Source organism: Biomphalaria glabrata, chromosome 3 (genome assembly GCF_947242115.1).
Source record: "Biomphalaria glabrata chromosome 3, xgBioGlab47.1, whole genome shotgun sequence".
NCBI lineage: Eukaryota > Metazoa > Mollusca > Gastropoda > Planorbidae > Biomphalaria > Biomphalaria glabrata.
Window position 1 is genome coordinate 479,791 of NC_074713.1, and position 15,210 is coordinate 495,000.

The 15,210-nt window shown below is 36.9% G+C and overlaps 1 protein-coding gene across 3 annotated transcripts in view; it reads right to left on the bottom strand.

Moving 5' to 3' along the window:
• Window positions 1-677: 677 nt before the first annotated feature.
• LOC106054208 (serine-rich adhesin for platelets-like) overlaps window positions 678-15,210 on the bottom strand; it is a 160,418-nt gene continuing 145,885 nt past the window's right edge. For all 3 annotated transcript variants that reach the window (XM_056022811.1, XM_056022810.1, XM_056022809.1), the window contains 3 exons: window positions 12,025-12,131; window positions 10,000-10,144; window positions 678-8,933 (listed from right to left, as the gene is read on the bottom strand). In XM_056022811.1, the coding sequence (XP_055878786.1) occupies window positions 5,552-8,933; window positions 10,000-10,144; window positions 12,025-12,131 (3,634 nt within the window). In that variant the 3' untranslated portion in view covers window positions 678-5,551. The remainder of the gene's footprint in view (window positions 8,934-9,999; window positions 10,145-12,024; window positions 12,132-15,210) is intronic.

Below are 15,210 nucleotides of genomic sequence, written 5' to 3' on the forward strand. Positions count from 1 at the left end.
TTTTCGGGACGACAAGCTCTAAGAAGGGGGCAATGTTATAACTCCGCCATGCGCACCGCCATCCATGCTAGTGCTAGAAGGTGCGCACTGTGATAAACTAGATCTAAAAGGAAGTCAACATTAGAGAGGAGAACGATTTCCGCCCAAGTAGAGAGCCAATATGGAGAGACTGTGCTAAGAGAAGATGTTGTTTTGTGTACCTGTGATGTCGTGTGAATAAACATATATGTGTGCCTCGTTGAGTTGCCTCGCTTATGTTATTACACTATGTATCTATTTAAGTTTCCTTTTCATCATCAGCACCTGTCTTAGGGTCTCAAAAGTGTGTCCAACCTTTGTGTGAGCCATCTGAATTCCTGTATGCCAGTGAGGGCTAAATGGCGCCTGAAGTGATTATCGCTCTTCTGTAAGCTCATCTAAACATTGAACATACGTGACAGGCGTCTGACCCGGTGCGATTGTTTATTTGTCAAATGTTTCGGATGTTTCTTATGAGTTGAAGATAATTTACTTCCTAGTCCAAACCTCCCGCAGGACGACGGGGGATGGGAGGGGGCAGGTATTGAATCCGGGGACCATCGATAACTCCGAACAACAGTCCAGAGCGCAAACCGCACGACCAGGCAGCCATCCTGTCATAGTATGCAGAATAAAATAGAAACAACAAAGGTCACAGGTCACTTCAATACTTTTATTCTAAACATCTCACAGCAACATTCACACACACACACAGAGTGTGTGTGCCAACTACAAAGCAGAAAGAAAAAAAAAAAAAAGTCAAACTTTGCAAGTCCCGCATGAAGTGTATCAATTGTTCTATGACCCCTAACTACTGGGTGTCCAAACTGACATCAAAATGACCAACATTTTGGTCAAAAAAAACTGGGATAGAAAATATACATTATATATGAACAAGTAATATATTAGATTTTATATAAACAGCTTTTGTACCAAATGAATATATTAGATTTGTTGGCATGGAAACAAAAATTGTTACTTCACAAAGAACAATAATTACATGTAATAGTCAAGTAACTGCTTGCAAGGGAGGTCACCATTGTAAGACTAATGAATACTTCTGATGATCAAAGCTAACTTATACGGTATTGACAACCTCTATAAGTTGATGCTAGCAACTGAGTCATGTAATGCTGAATTTCAATGACTGACTCTACCAGCTAAGAACTCGATTTAGAGAGTAGCGTTCAGAGGTACAGCCCCCAGATTTTGTTTGGTCTGATTATCCAAGATGACACCTGGACAGTGCAACTTGTTTGGAGTCTATCAAATCACAAGACTGCTATCGCAAGCTCAGTAGGGTGTGTAAGGAGATCACTGCCATATAACTTAAAACAGAATGAAACTAAACTACCCACATCACAAGATATTATATACAACATTTGTTACTATTCTGTAAGAATCTGTTTTTTTTTGCTGGCATTGCAAGAGTGATTATTTATAATATGAATATCTGAAGAGAACATTGGAATAGCTGTATCACACTCAATTGAAATAATTGAAATTAAACAAAAAATGGCATGAACAAGAAGCTGAATGGCAGGGGATTGTTGTTTTATCATCACTGGAAATACTGCGATACAGACAAGAAAAACATAAAAAAATACTTTTTAAAAAAACAAAACAAACAATACCTCTATACAACTCGGAGAGGTTTTTTTTTTTTTTTTTGAATTCTAATGAATGATTTAAAAAAATGGATCATTAATTAATTAAACTTTTATTTATTAAACTAGGGCCTACATGCGGAAGACATATAGGTTCAAGATAAATATTTCCTAGTTCTCCAGCCAAATTTAAATTTATTTCTTTTTATTAAAAAATTATAACAGTCAAACTAGAGTGTTTCCATTGTGGCCGAAGAGCTGGTAAATCTTATACAACTATCTATTTGCTAGGGAAAAAATTGAGCCATTTTTGAGATCTAGGTTTTCTCCACCCAAAAGTTTCCACGAAGGTACAAGTTGAATAGAGGTATTGCAATAGGTTAATTTCACAAAATAAAAAATAAAAGGGTTAGAGTTAAGCTGTTGAATTGGCCTTTTGGTTATCTGAAATATGTGAAATAAAAAAAAAAAGATGATGAACAAGTGATTTTTAGATATTAATAAAACGTTCTTATCAGTTGAATATACAACATCCCTTGTAGCTATTTTACATTAAGTTCTATGTACAAATACCTAAAAAAACTGTTACAAAAGCAGAATTTTCACACCTTCCAAAACTAACTACATCAACGAAACAAAAATTGTAATGAAACGAGCGGAAATCTAGACGCATACAATTTAGTCATGTACAATCGGCAGGATAATCTAGACGCATACAATTTAGTCATGTACAATCGGCAGGATAAATTTTTTATATTTTTTTTTTAAAAACTTTGATCCGATCGTGTCGGAAATAATCTCACAGAGACATTGCATGAGTTGAAACTGAGCTCATAAAAGAAACTCCCCACAGGTACTTTAAGAAACTTAAAGCATCACAGCATCACAAGGGGAGAGAATGAAACTTTGAACACTGTAGAATTTTTCCAGGGATAGTACGGGCAAGGTAAAAAGATTCATTTTCCTAATAATATATAATGTATGGTATAGAACTGCCAGGCAGTCTAAATAATGTATTCAATTATTTTGTTTCTTTTATTATAAGGCCAAATTAATATGTGCAGAATACACAAAGGGTAATATGTACAGATAGGCCAACTATCTCTCAAGCAACATGAATATGTATCATCTAGTAATATAAAGTATATACACCAATCTAAAATCTTGCAAAGGAGTGATGTATCAACTATTGGTATATAAAATTCTAATGTATTCAAGGATGATGTACCTATATATATATATATATATATATATATATGTATGTATATATATATGTATGTATAATTATATATATTATATCGGTAATGTATAATAGGAGTGACGCATCATCTAATTTTATTATTATATATATATATAACAATCAAAATGTATCAAAGTAATGATGTATCACGTATCTAACAATAAATCTATATCTATAACAATCTTAGATTATTAGATTAAAGGAGTGACAGGTCACTGTAACCCTAGTAAGGGTTGGAGTTACCAGGTCACTGTACCCCCTAGTAAGGGTTGGAGTGACAGGTCACTGTACCCCTAGTAAGGGTTGGAGTGACAGGTCACTGTAACACCTAGTGAGGGTTGGAGTGACAGGTCACTGTACCCCTAGTAAGGACTGGATGCACAAGTAGAATGAAGTGAAAGACAAAATTGTATAATATCCATCAAGACCTTCACAATGATCTGCAAGTGACAGTTCCATTATCAATGGTCTATGAAAGACTTGACATCCTTTTACTTGTCTATTCTTTTCAGGATCAATGTATCTGTGGCCTGCAGATAAGCTGACCATTAGTTAATCTCAGGTTGAAGACAGATGCACAGATTAACACACAGTCTTTGACAAAGATACAAGAAACTTCACACTTGAAAATAAACATTAAGTATTTTAAAAAACAAAGCTTTTGTATTTTGTGCTGCATTCAAAACAACTTTTTTGGTGGGGGAAATTGCTTCTAGATTGTTGACAAAAGACAAAACATACTTCACTAGACAGTAACGACAGGAAAATTAGGCCTTAGACTTGACAGTAACAACAAGAAAATTAGGCATCAGACTTGACAGTGACAACATGAAAATTAGGCATCAGATTTGACAGTGACAAGAGAAAAACTAAGTCTTAGACAATAAGGACAGACTTACTTTAACAGATTAAAAAAACAACTTTGCATTCAAAATACAAAAATACTTTTTTTTTGGGCTTGAGAATATTAGTCTTAACATCAAAATTCTTTTCATGGAATAATAATCTATACATATATATATAAATTTATTATTTGAAACATTAAGATATGTACAAACCAATTTAAATTAGAATTTAGTTTGTAAATGTACAAGTAAATCAAAGTTTAAAACTAAGCTGGTTTGTTTTGGTTAAAAATAAAATTTTATTAAATCTTGATCTTTTTTTTGTGTGTTTTTATTGTAAGCACCAGAGTAATACTTTTATTTGAAAAAAAAAAATTCTTAACCTTTAATATAAAATCAAAATGCCATAAAATGAAACCAAACCAGAAGACAATAAAGGAGAATAAGAAGATCATATGACAAGACTTCAACAATATTTCTTGCTTTTGAATCTGTCAGGCTAATTTGTGAATATTGGCGTGTGATCTAGTGGAAAACTAGATTCTTATTAGTGAAATACAAACAAGATGTTTACGGCCAAATTAATTAAAGAAAAGAATTTAATGAATTTGATGGGATATCTGTCTGCAGTCTTAATGCACTCAATTTTGACACATATTTAGATTTCATCAACTGGAATATTTCTATTGAATTGCTTTTGTCTTAACGCATCTTTTATGCAATAGTCTGCACAGAGCACTATTGTCCAATCTTTTAGGCTATAGTCTGCTCAGAGCACTATTGTCCAACCTTTAGGCTATAGTCTGCACAGAGCACTATTGTCTAACCTTTAGGCTATAGTCTGCTCAGAGCACTATTGTCCAATCTTTTATGCAAAAGTCTGCTCAGAGCACTATTGTCCAATCTTTTATGCTATAGTCTGCTCAGAGCACTATTGTGTAATCTCGATAGTGGACCTGTGTGGAGAGAAAGTAACTGAAAGGTTTTGATGCTGCCTTTAGGTGTTCAGCAAACAAAACTCAGATTAATACGGAGCCTAGCGATTTAGTCAAATCAGCCACACACGAGAAAAAAAAACCAATATGTTTCAACTTGACATTTCCCGATGAAAAATTAGAAGTATGTGAACATCAAGTTTCAGCTTTGAAGAATAAAATATTCAAAGCTTACAACAAATGATTCTAAGTTGAAATCGCCTAACTCTCTGTGTATATATTCTAGTACAATGGGCTCAAGGGTGCCCTGTTGGGAAAAAACCAAGAAGATTGTGAAGAAAAAAAAAGCACACTTAATTGAAAAAGTAAAACCTAGTGATGAATTATATTCAGATTTATTTTCCCCATGTTTTAGCATGTCAGGAAGTAATTAAACAGGGACAGCAAATGTTAAGGACACCCCATTTAGTCTAACGTAAGTATGTCTTCACAGCCATGATAGCATGTCCAAATGGTTGAATCTTTATCCCATTGTTTTTTTTGTGTGAGTCTGAGCAGTTATGTGTGTATATGTCCTAAAGCTCTAGACACAATAATATACAAGACATGAGACTCTGTCTACGATTTAAGAAATAAAAAAATTGTACAACGTAAAAAAAAATATATTTTAAAATTTGGGTTTTAGTTCACAAAAGGTCTAGAACTAATTTCTTGTGTTCAATTACAGGAAGAGAATTGAAAGTAACCAACAAATGTTTTGGGCAAAAGTCACTGTTCACTTGGTTCAAGGTGTTTAACAAAAATATAGAAACTATAGTGGCAAGAATATCAAACAGCAGAAAAAGGACTTGCAAGTAACACCATATGTAACATAATGATCACTGCTAATATACTTTTTAGTAAGGGTTAGTTCATATCATAGTCACTACAGCCGGACGATATTGACTCTCTCCTTTCTCTCTCAAGCATCTGCTGGTCGATACGCTGATAGTTATCCTTGCTTAGCTCCCCTGTCAAGAGTTTCTGTAGGAAAGGGGTGCAGCGTCTACGCTGAGAGTCCTCCTCCCCAGAAAAACAACTTTCTTCAGGACTAGAGAACCCTCTTAGAAACTTTTCAAGTTCAGACATGGTTGGCGAGGTGCTGAGGGAGGTCGTGTCACTTGGAGATGGGGAGGGCAAGAAGGGCATCTTCGGAGATATCCTTGACACAGATGGATACAAAATGGTGTCTGTGGAGCTCCGCTCAAACTCTGGATACACCTCACCTGGCTCATTGTCTGTCTGGATGCCGATACTTTTGGACCGCCTGGAGCGGTGATTTTCTTTTTTCATGATCATGACCGAGATGGGTCGAGTGGAGGAAAGGTCACTGGTGGAGGCACCCATAGATCTGGGCGAGTTCGGACTGCACTGTCCAGATGGGGATATACGGGGGGAACTAGGAGTAGACTTGGCCTTACCCTGTGTCCCTCGGTTAATAAAGATGACTTTAGGGGCAGGGGAGGACTCGGGTTGCACTCTGGTTGAGACCACGCACCCAGGAGATTCCACGCTGGTGTTGATGAAGGCTGACGGAGAATGAGGCGTGGCAATACTGGCTGTATAAAAGTGATCAAACAAGATGGCGTCAATGTGATCAGAGGTGCTGAGTGGACTGTTCTGGAATGCTTTCGAAGGGGAAGTCTTTCCAGGGGACCTCACATTGTTCAAACAAGGGACCTTGAAAACGCTGTTCACTTGGGACGATTCATCCACAGACATTTTCTGCAGACCGTTTACTTTGGTGATAAAGACATCAGGCTCGTCCGTCTTTTTGTCTGTCGGAGGCTGTTGGAAGTTGATAATATTTCCGAAAGGTATTTGTTCAATAAGTTTGTCCACATCAGGGGAGGTGACTGCTGCCCTTAGTAAACTCATTTTGTTGGTGTCCTTTCCACTAGATGATTTGTATACACTGCCATCTGGTGGAGAAAGAACAGATATCACACTGTGACCGCTGCTTCCCAAAGTTGAACCAATGAGATTCTTCGAGGGCTGAGCCAGCTCAGACACTGGTTGGCTTGCGTTACTGAAAAGATGATTATTGCTCTGCTGAGATGGAGACGAGTCCAATAAGGAAATCTGTTTGCTCCCTCCGGTGTTTAAAGATTTGGACTGCGACGGAGAAGATGTGATGAGGGAATATAAGTTATCCTCCAACGATGTTGTGTCATTTAAATCAGACAGCAAAGCCTCGGCCTGATCAGGGGCGAGGTTAGCACAATATTCCACTGCTAGGTCAAGAAGGTCATCTGGCAGATTCATCTCCTCATTTGAACTTGTGGGTGATGATTGGCTGCTGCTTGGTGTCTTGTGCCTATGAGCAGAGGGAGGCAGGGGCAGCTCTTTAGTAGGTTTACGCTGACACATTTCTTTGCTGAATAGCGAAGCGTGAGATTGGGGAAGAGGGAGTTCGGTGGATCTGACACATTTGCTCCCTCGCAATCTCTGGTTGGCCGCATGCTTGGAGGTCCTGGTGGAAAGTCTATTCCTTTTAAACTCATTTTTTTTCTTCAAAGCCTCTTCGAGAATCCACTCCTTGTAGGTCAGAGGTCCTTGGGTTACTTCCCCTTCTTTGTCTAACAAACTTCGAAGAAGCGACGGGCGTCCTTGCGAGTCACTGTCACGACCTTGGTTATCACTGTCAGAGGAGGATTCATTGGACAACCAGCCCATGGGAGCCATTTTTGTCACTTGAGGAGGGAGATCCGGTTGAGAGGCAATGCTACACTTCTCTGTAGCTGGAATGGTCTGACTATCATTTAGTGGCACCATTGAGTCGGAGCTTGGGCTAATGATATTTAAAAAAGAGTCTAACTCTTTCATGCTGGAGGATGAAAACGTTGTGCCAATGGAACTTAATATCACTGATCCACTGTTATGTTTTTCTGACATTTGGTCATCTGTCATGCACGTCAGTGACAGCATAGGCATGTCTGTCAAGTCTTTGGGGCAGAGGTCTTCATCCATGATGTCAGTATATAAAGAAGAATCGGTCAGCTGGCTCAGAAAGGGGTCAGAATGACTATCGGTCATGACGTCCTCACTGGCAGTGTTTGGAAATAAAACATCACTACAGCTCTCATGGAGAGAATTGCTGGACACAGTGACATTCTTGTCAGTGTGACCAAAGGTTGACTGCCTATAGCCAGCTGACGGTGTCGTCAAACCTCTCTCACTTTGGCTTTTTTTGTCTTGAGACAAGAAAACATCATTAAGGATACTGACGGTTGATTTGGCTTTTGCTACGGTTTCAGGAATGTTTGTAACTGAAACTTTGGGTGCCGGCATCTCGATAGTGTCACTGCTTTTGAGGAGAGACAATAATTTACTTGAGGACTGAAGATTTTGTGACTTTGTCGGAGGGTGTCTGGAAACAAAGTTTGATGAGTCGTTACTTGCCGATTTCATGAAAAAAGTTTGAGGTAGAACGGAGATACTCCCAGGTGGTTGTCTGTAAAATGTATTCGTTGTTGTCTTAATGTATACAGTGGTTGGAGTGTAATCCATGACCTCCGATGATGGCGTTTCATCTAGTGAAGGTGTGACCGTGGACGACTCAGTGACATTTGGTGCATAGTCCATCAAGTCTATTAAATCTGGCTGGAACTCTCCATACCCACCGAATGAAGATGGTACGTCTAGTGAATCCAGTGTGCCGGAAATAAGCTGGTGACAGTTAGGTTGGCCATCAGAGGTCATCACAGGAGATTCTTCAATGGACTGGAGAGTTTGTGATGACTCCAACATGTCATTGAAGCTGATGGCCAGGTCCTCGGATGAGGGCAGTGTGTATGAGTCTAAAGACAACGTGTTTGCATCATCCAGCTGAGTTTGTGAGGTCAGCAGCTGGTCAAAAGAGGTCAGCATGTCAATGCTGGACAGCTTGTCTAGATGTGAAGATACAGTTAAGCCTTGACGCCCAATGACATCTTTACGAAAGTCAGCATCGAATGTGGCATTCTTGGCACCACCAGGTGGGAAACTCACACCCATGCCAACTACTCTGGGGACATTTCTCTTCTTGCGAGGACGAGCGTAAGGGTTGTCGGAGACATCTACTGGCCGAGAGCTCAGCAACTGATGTACCAGGGCCTCCCCGTCTTCCTCTTGTTGGTCTAAGAGGGACAGACTTTTATCCGGAGAGTGTTCTATATGCGGCAAGTCTGTCTCCAAACTGAAGCCCAGACATTTCATATCGGAAAAGTCTTGACATTCTTGCGTCAGTTTCTCTCTGGCTTCCTTCTCACTGAAACAAAAAAATAAACATTTCGTCTCAATTTTTACATTCATGCTTAGAGTGTGATGATAAAAAAAAAAAGATTAACGTCATCAAAAAAGTGAACAACATTATTTCATTGCTTTTAGAAACAGCACATTGAGTAAAAGCAACAAGTGCATTTATTGGTTCCAAAAAAATCTCAACATGTTAAAATAAGTTACTTTCAGTTCTAAGTTACTTTCAGTTATCAAATAGAAACAAGTTGTAGACTAGAAAGGAAACAAATTGTAGACTCAAATAGAAACAAGGTGTACACTCTATGACATTAAAATGAAAAACTAATGAATTTTAATCATATTTTCCTTTATTGAAGATAAAATTCAAGGGAGAGAATCCAAACCATTCTGACAATATTTGTGGAAGTCTTTGTTAAGGTATGTAAACCATCCTAGTGAAAAATTTTTCTTGTCTGTTTTTTTTTTATAGTGAGGGAGGGGGGTCTCTATGTCTGATTTTGTCCAGGAAACCAAGAAAAAAACAATTTTAACGTTTTCTTGTCTGCTTTTTTTAAAGTCATTTTTTTTTTGTTTTGCAATAGTTTAATGTTTATTTGGACCTATTCCAAATACACAGGTTACTTACCCTAGAGAATTTTGTTTTTTTTTAATGTATATCTTTATTGAATTGCTTTCTAGCTAGGAAGAAAGGTCAAGTAATGAAACACATTCAGAACAGAAAGATCTTATCTTCACCCACTTCATATATATATATATATATATATATATATATATATTAAAAGTTGCAATGATCTCCCTTTAAGTTTCACAGAGCTTAAAATACAAAGGAGAAAAAGACTTCAACCACTAAACAGACTTAGTGGGCTTATAAGAGCTAATAGCTCATTGTCTTCAAGTCATAAACAACAATGTATTTTCGCTGTATATTTGGTAGTTCTTTTTTTTTTTTGGAGGGGAGGGGAAAAGGGGGTCTCTATGTCTGATTTTGTCCAGGAAACCAAGAAAAAAAACAAACAATTTTAAATGTTTTTAGAAAAACATTTCAAAACTGGCATTGGCCCCACAGGCCATATTACCTGATGACATAATTCTTGCAGACAACATACTGTGGCTTCTTGGTGGTGTCATAGACTATGGTGGCATGTGTACACAGCCACACCCACTTTCCTGACCTAGATAAGAATCGGTAGTAATCTGACTTGGAAGACCCAGACAAAATTACTGAAAGGAAACAAAAATCCTTCATTGAAATGTTTGCTTCTGGCAATAAGACGTGACATACTGCATGTCAGCTAACAATATCCAGAAAGTCTTAAAACAATATTTATTTTTGAAGAATAAATAATAACATTAAATGCTACAATGACAAGTATTATGTAAGGAGTTAGGGTTTGGGACATTTTCACAATCATCCTAATCTCAGCAATGCTGATGTATTTTTAACTTAGACTCATTTTAATGACCCCAAAATAAAATCTAGACCAAAGTCTGGGACATTGAGACCTAAAAAGTTATCTGGATTAAGTTGTGAACTTTCCATTGTAACTGAAGCCTTGAACTTGCTTCTATACATCATATAAAACCAAAGACATAGTGACTTTGATGCAGAAAATTTCTTTGAGGGGGTTCATCTTTCTTGATATGAACAATAAATGTTTCTTTTTTTAGCAGATACTTATGAAAGCTGCCAAGGCTTCAAACAGTGGACTGGAACATGTTTAAGAGAAGGCCTAGTGTCAGAATGACATGCTACAGATACTTGACAGGAACATGGGAAGCCCACTGATAGATAAATGTTGGTAACTGATGCTGGACTGGAACATGGGAAGCCCACAGATAGATAAATGTTGGTAACTGATGCTGGACTGGAAAATGGGAAGCCCACTGATAGATAAATGTTGGTAACTGATGCTGGGCTGGAACATGGGAAGCCCACTCAAAGATAAATGTTGATAACAGGGGCTGGACAGGAACATTTGAAGCCCACTGAAAGATAAATGTTGGTAAAAGATACTGGACAGGAACATGGGAAGCCCCCTGAAAGGTAATTGTTGGTAACAGATGCTGGACAGGAACATGGGAAGCCCACTGATAGATAAATGTTGGTAACAGATACTGGACAGGAACATGGGAAGCCCACTGAAAGATAAATGTTGGTAACAGATAGTAGGATGCCTGGTGGTGTGGTATGTGGTCTGGACTGCCATTGGGTGGTCTTGCGGGTCCCAGGTTCGAACCCTGCCCAATGTCATGTCCCCTCATGTTGCAGGACATTTGGGTTAGGATGTGACTTATCCTCAAATCTAAAGGGACATCATAAATAAGTCAAACATTTTAAAAACATTGTGATCCACTGTAAAAAAAAATGAAATCCATATGTCAAGCCAAACAATGACATCCTAATGTCCTAACAAAACAATGGCATCCTGATGTTCTTACAGATGACTATATCATTTGAAAGTCTAAAAGAAAACAAGATGACTATTTCATTTGAAAGTCTACAAGAAAATAAGATGACTATTTCATTTGAAAGTCTACAAGAAAATAAGATGACTATTTCATTTGAAAGTCTACAAGAAAATAAGATGACTATTTCATTTGAAAGTCTACAAGAAAATAAGATGACTATTTCATTTGAAAGTCTACAAGAAAATAAGATGACTATATAATTTGAAAGTCTACAAGAAAATAAGATGACTATTTCATTTGAAAATCTACAAGAAAATAAGATGACTATTTCATTTGAAAGTCTACAAGAAAATAAGATGACTATTTCATTTGAAAATCTACAAGAAAATAAGATGACTATTTCATTTGAAAGTCTACAAGAAAATAAGATGACTATTTCATTTGAAAGTCTACAAGAAAATAAGATGACTATTTCATTTGAAAGTCTACAAGAAAATAAGATGACTATTTCATTTGAAAGTCTACAAGAAAATAAGATGACTATTTCATTTGAAAGTCTACAAGAAAATAAGATGACTATATGATCTGAAAGTCTACAAGAAAATAAGATGACTATATGATCTGAAAGTCTACAAAAAAGGTAACTACATAATTTGAAAAAAGTCTACAAGTCCAACAAGTTGACTACTCACATAGTTTATGGCACTGCTTGCAGATGAGGACATCTCTAGGGCAGTGAAACTGGTATGCTGTTCGACCAATCAGATCAGTAGGCTCATACCCAATCAGATTGATAATTCTAAAATGAAATACATACATCAGACATAAGTTGTTGATACATAATTAAAGTTATTACAGACTCCAAATATTTATAAATATATTTCCTTTAGTTGTAAATGCTGAATATCAGACTACTGACTCTATCAGATATGAGTTAGCAAACCACTTCATCCACATCTGATGTTAGCCATTTGCAAAACAGGCAACCCCCCCTTCAACCCCCCCCCCTTATTTTTGTAGCACTAGCATGCCAAGATAAAGCCTACTAATTTGACTAACTCCCAGATGACTTTCATTACATTGAATATGGAGGATCATTTTCAATCTATTGGAAGCACAGGTAAACACTAGCATATGCTAATTCAATGCACAAGTAGATGAGTTATCTAACTTGGTCATTAGAAATGATAAGCTAATGATTGGGGAGGGGAAGGGGAGAGGTAGTAACTAAAGTTACATTTGATTGGTCTCCCCCCAAATTATTTCTAACATGTTACATTCATGTGAGTGGTCTCCCCCCTCCCCACCCCCCAAATTATTTCTAACTTGTTACATTCATGTGATTGGTCTCCCCCCAAATTATTTCTAACATGTTACATTCAAGTGATTGGTCTCCCCCCCCCCTAAATTATTTCTAACATGTTACATTCATGTGATTGGTCTCCCCCCCCCCCCCTAAATTATTTCTAACATGTTACATTCATGTGATTGGTCTCCCTCCAAATTTTTTCTAACATGTTACATTCATGTGATCCAAATTTTTTCTAACATGCAATAATTTTTTTTTCTTCAAAATGGTCTGAATTAGACAAAGACTTGAATTGATGAACTCCATATGAAGAGAACATGCTAGCTTATCTTATCTTATCTTATCTTATATAATACAGACGTTACTTCAAAAAAGAAGATGATTACGTCCTACGCGTCATGCATTTAGTCATGCATATTAACCAATGACTTAAATTCTGCCAAGTCACTGGTTTTCCTGGCTAGCTCAGGCAACCCATTCCATGCTCTAATAGCACTATGGAAGAAGGAGTATTTGTACAAATTTGTCCTAGCATATGGGATGAGGAATGTGCCTTTATCTTTGTGTCTTTCAGAGTATTTTATTAAATTTTGTTTTTGTATTTGAAGATTATGGTTCAGTGTTTTATGTATGATTGCTACTTTATTTTTGAGCCTTCTGTCCTGAAGGCTTTCTAAATTTAGTGATTTTACTAAAGGTGTTACTCTAGTCAAATGTGAATATTCGTTTGTTATGAATCGCACTGCTCTATTTTGTGTCTGTTCTAGTTTCTTAATGTTTTCTTGAGTTGAGGGGGTCCCAAACGGAGGATGCATATTCTATTATTGGCCTAACCAAGGTTAAATAAAATTTTAGTTTTATGTTCTTATTTGATTTATAGAAATTTCTTTTAATAAACCCTAATGCTTTGTTTGATTTTTTTGTAGTTTCATCAATATGTGGATTCCATGATAGTTTTTCATTTATTATAACACCTAGGTATTTTGCATTTTTAGTCTGTGTTACTGGTTTGCCATGAATAAGATAAGTGGAATTAATTTGTTTTAGTTTTTTTGTTACTCTTAACAACTGACATTTTTCTGGGTGGAAAGACATGCTCCAATTTGATTCACATTTCTGTAATTCATCTAATTCTCTTTGTAAAATATCTGTGTCTTGTGTTGTTTTTATTGTTCTATATATTATGCAATCGTCTGCAAATAATCTGACTTTTGTTCCTGAAGTAATGCAATTTGGTAAATCATTTATGTAAATTAAAAATAGTAGTGGACCCAAGACTGTTCCTTGAGGTACACCTGAGTTTACTGTTATCTGTGTTGATTTAGAGCCATTTATTATTACAGCTTGTTCTCTCCCTATCAGAAAATCTTTAATCCACTGATGCAGTGGACCATTAATGCCGAAATATTTTAATTTTTTAAGCAAACTATGGTGGTGAACTTCAAAAACTGTCAAAAGCCTTAGAAAAATCTAGTAAGATAGCATCTATTTGTTCACTATTATCTAAACCTTTTGAAAAATCATCAATTAGTCCTATTAGTTGTGTTTCACATGATCTATATTTCCTAAAGCCATGTTGGTATGGTGTGAGGACATTATGTTTGTCTAAGTGGCACTGGTTTATGATGTTGTTACATATTATGTGTTCTATGATTTTACATGTGATGCTGGTAAGTGATACTGGTCTGTAGTTTCCTGGGTCAGATTTTTCTCCTTTTTTAAATAGGGGGGTGAAATGTCTGAATTGTACCAACATACACATGGACATTACATATAAAAGACTAGTACAATTTTCGGAGCTCTGAACTGACCAAATAACACTAGTACAATTCTTGGAGCTAAGAATCAACATGAGTTTGAGTTTTGAGTTTAGGCACATCGGCACAATTTAGGCCATGTCGTGCCCGTAATACTTTGAGGATCACTCTCCCTTTATATAACAAGGGCTAAATTCTATACAGTTAAATCATTAAAAGCTCACAGTTAAAATAGTAAAGTTAGCAAAAATTTAATAATTTAGAAAAAAATCTTTTGTAAATCAATTCTCATGATGTTATTCCCATGAAGCTATTTCAATGATTCTATTCACCCTTTGAAACTCCTGCCTACACTGAAGCTTCAGAGGCTCATTCTCAAAGCACTTAAACACTGAAGCTTCAGAGGCTCATTCTCAAAGCACTTAAACACTGAAGCTTCAGAGGCTCATTCTCAAAGCACTTAAACACTGAAGCTTCAGAGGCTCATTCTCAAAGCACTTAAACACTGAAGCTTCAGAGGCTCATTCTCAAAGCACTTAAACACTGAAGCTTCAGAGGCTCATTCTCAAAGCACTTAAACACTGAAGCTTCAGAGGCTCATTCTCAAAGCACTTAAACACTGAAGCTTCAGAGGCTCATTCTCAAAGCACTTAAACACTGAAGCTTCAGAGGCTCATTCTCAAAGCACTTAAACACTGAAGCTTCAGAGGCTCATTCTCAAAGCACTTAAACACTGAAGCTTCAGAGGCTCATTCTCAAAGCACTTAAACACTGAAGCTTCAGAGGCTCATTCTCAAAGCACTTAAACACTG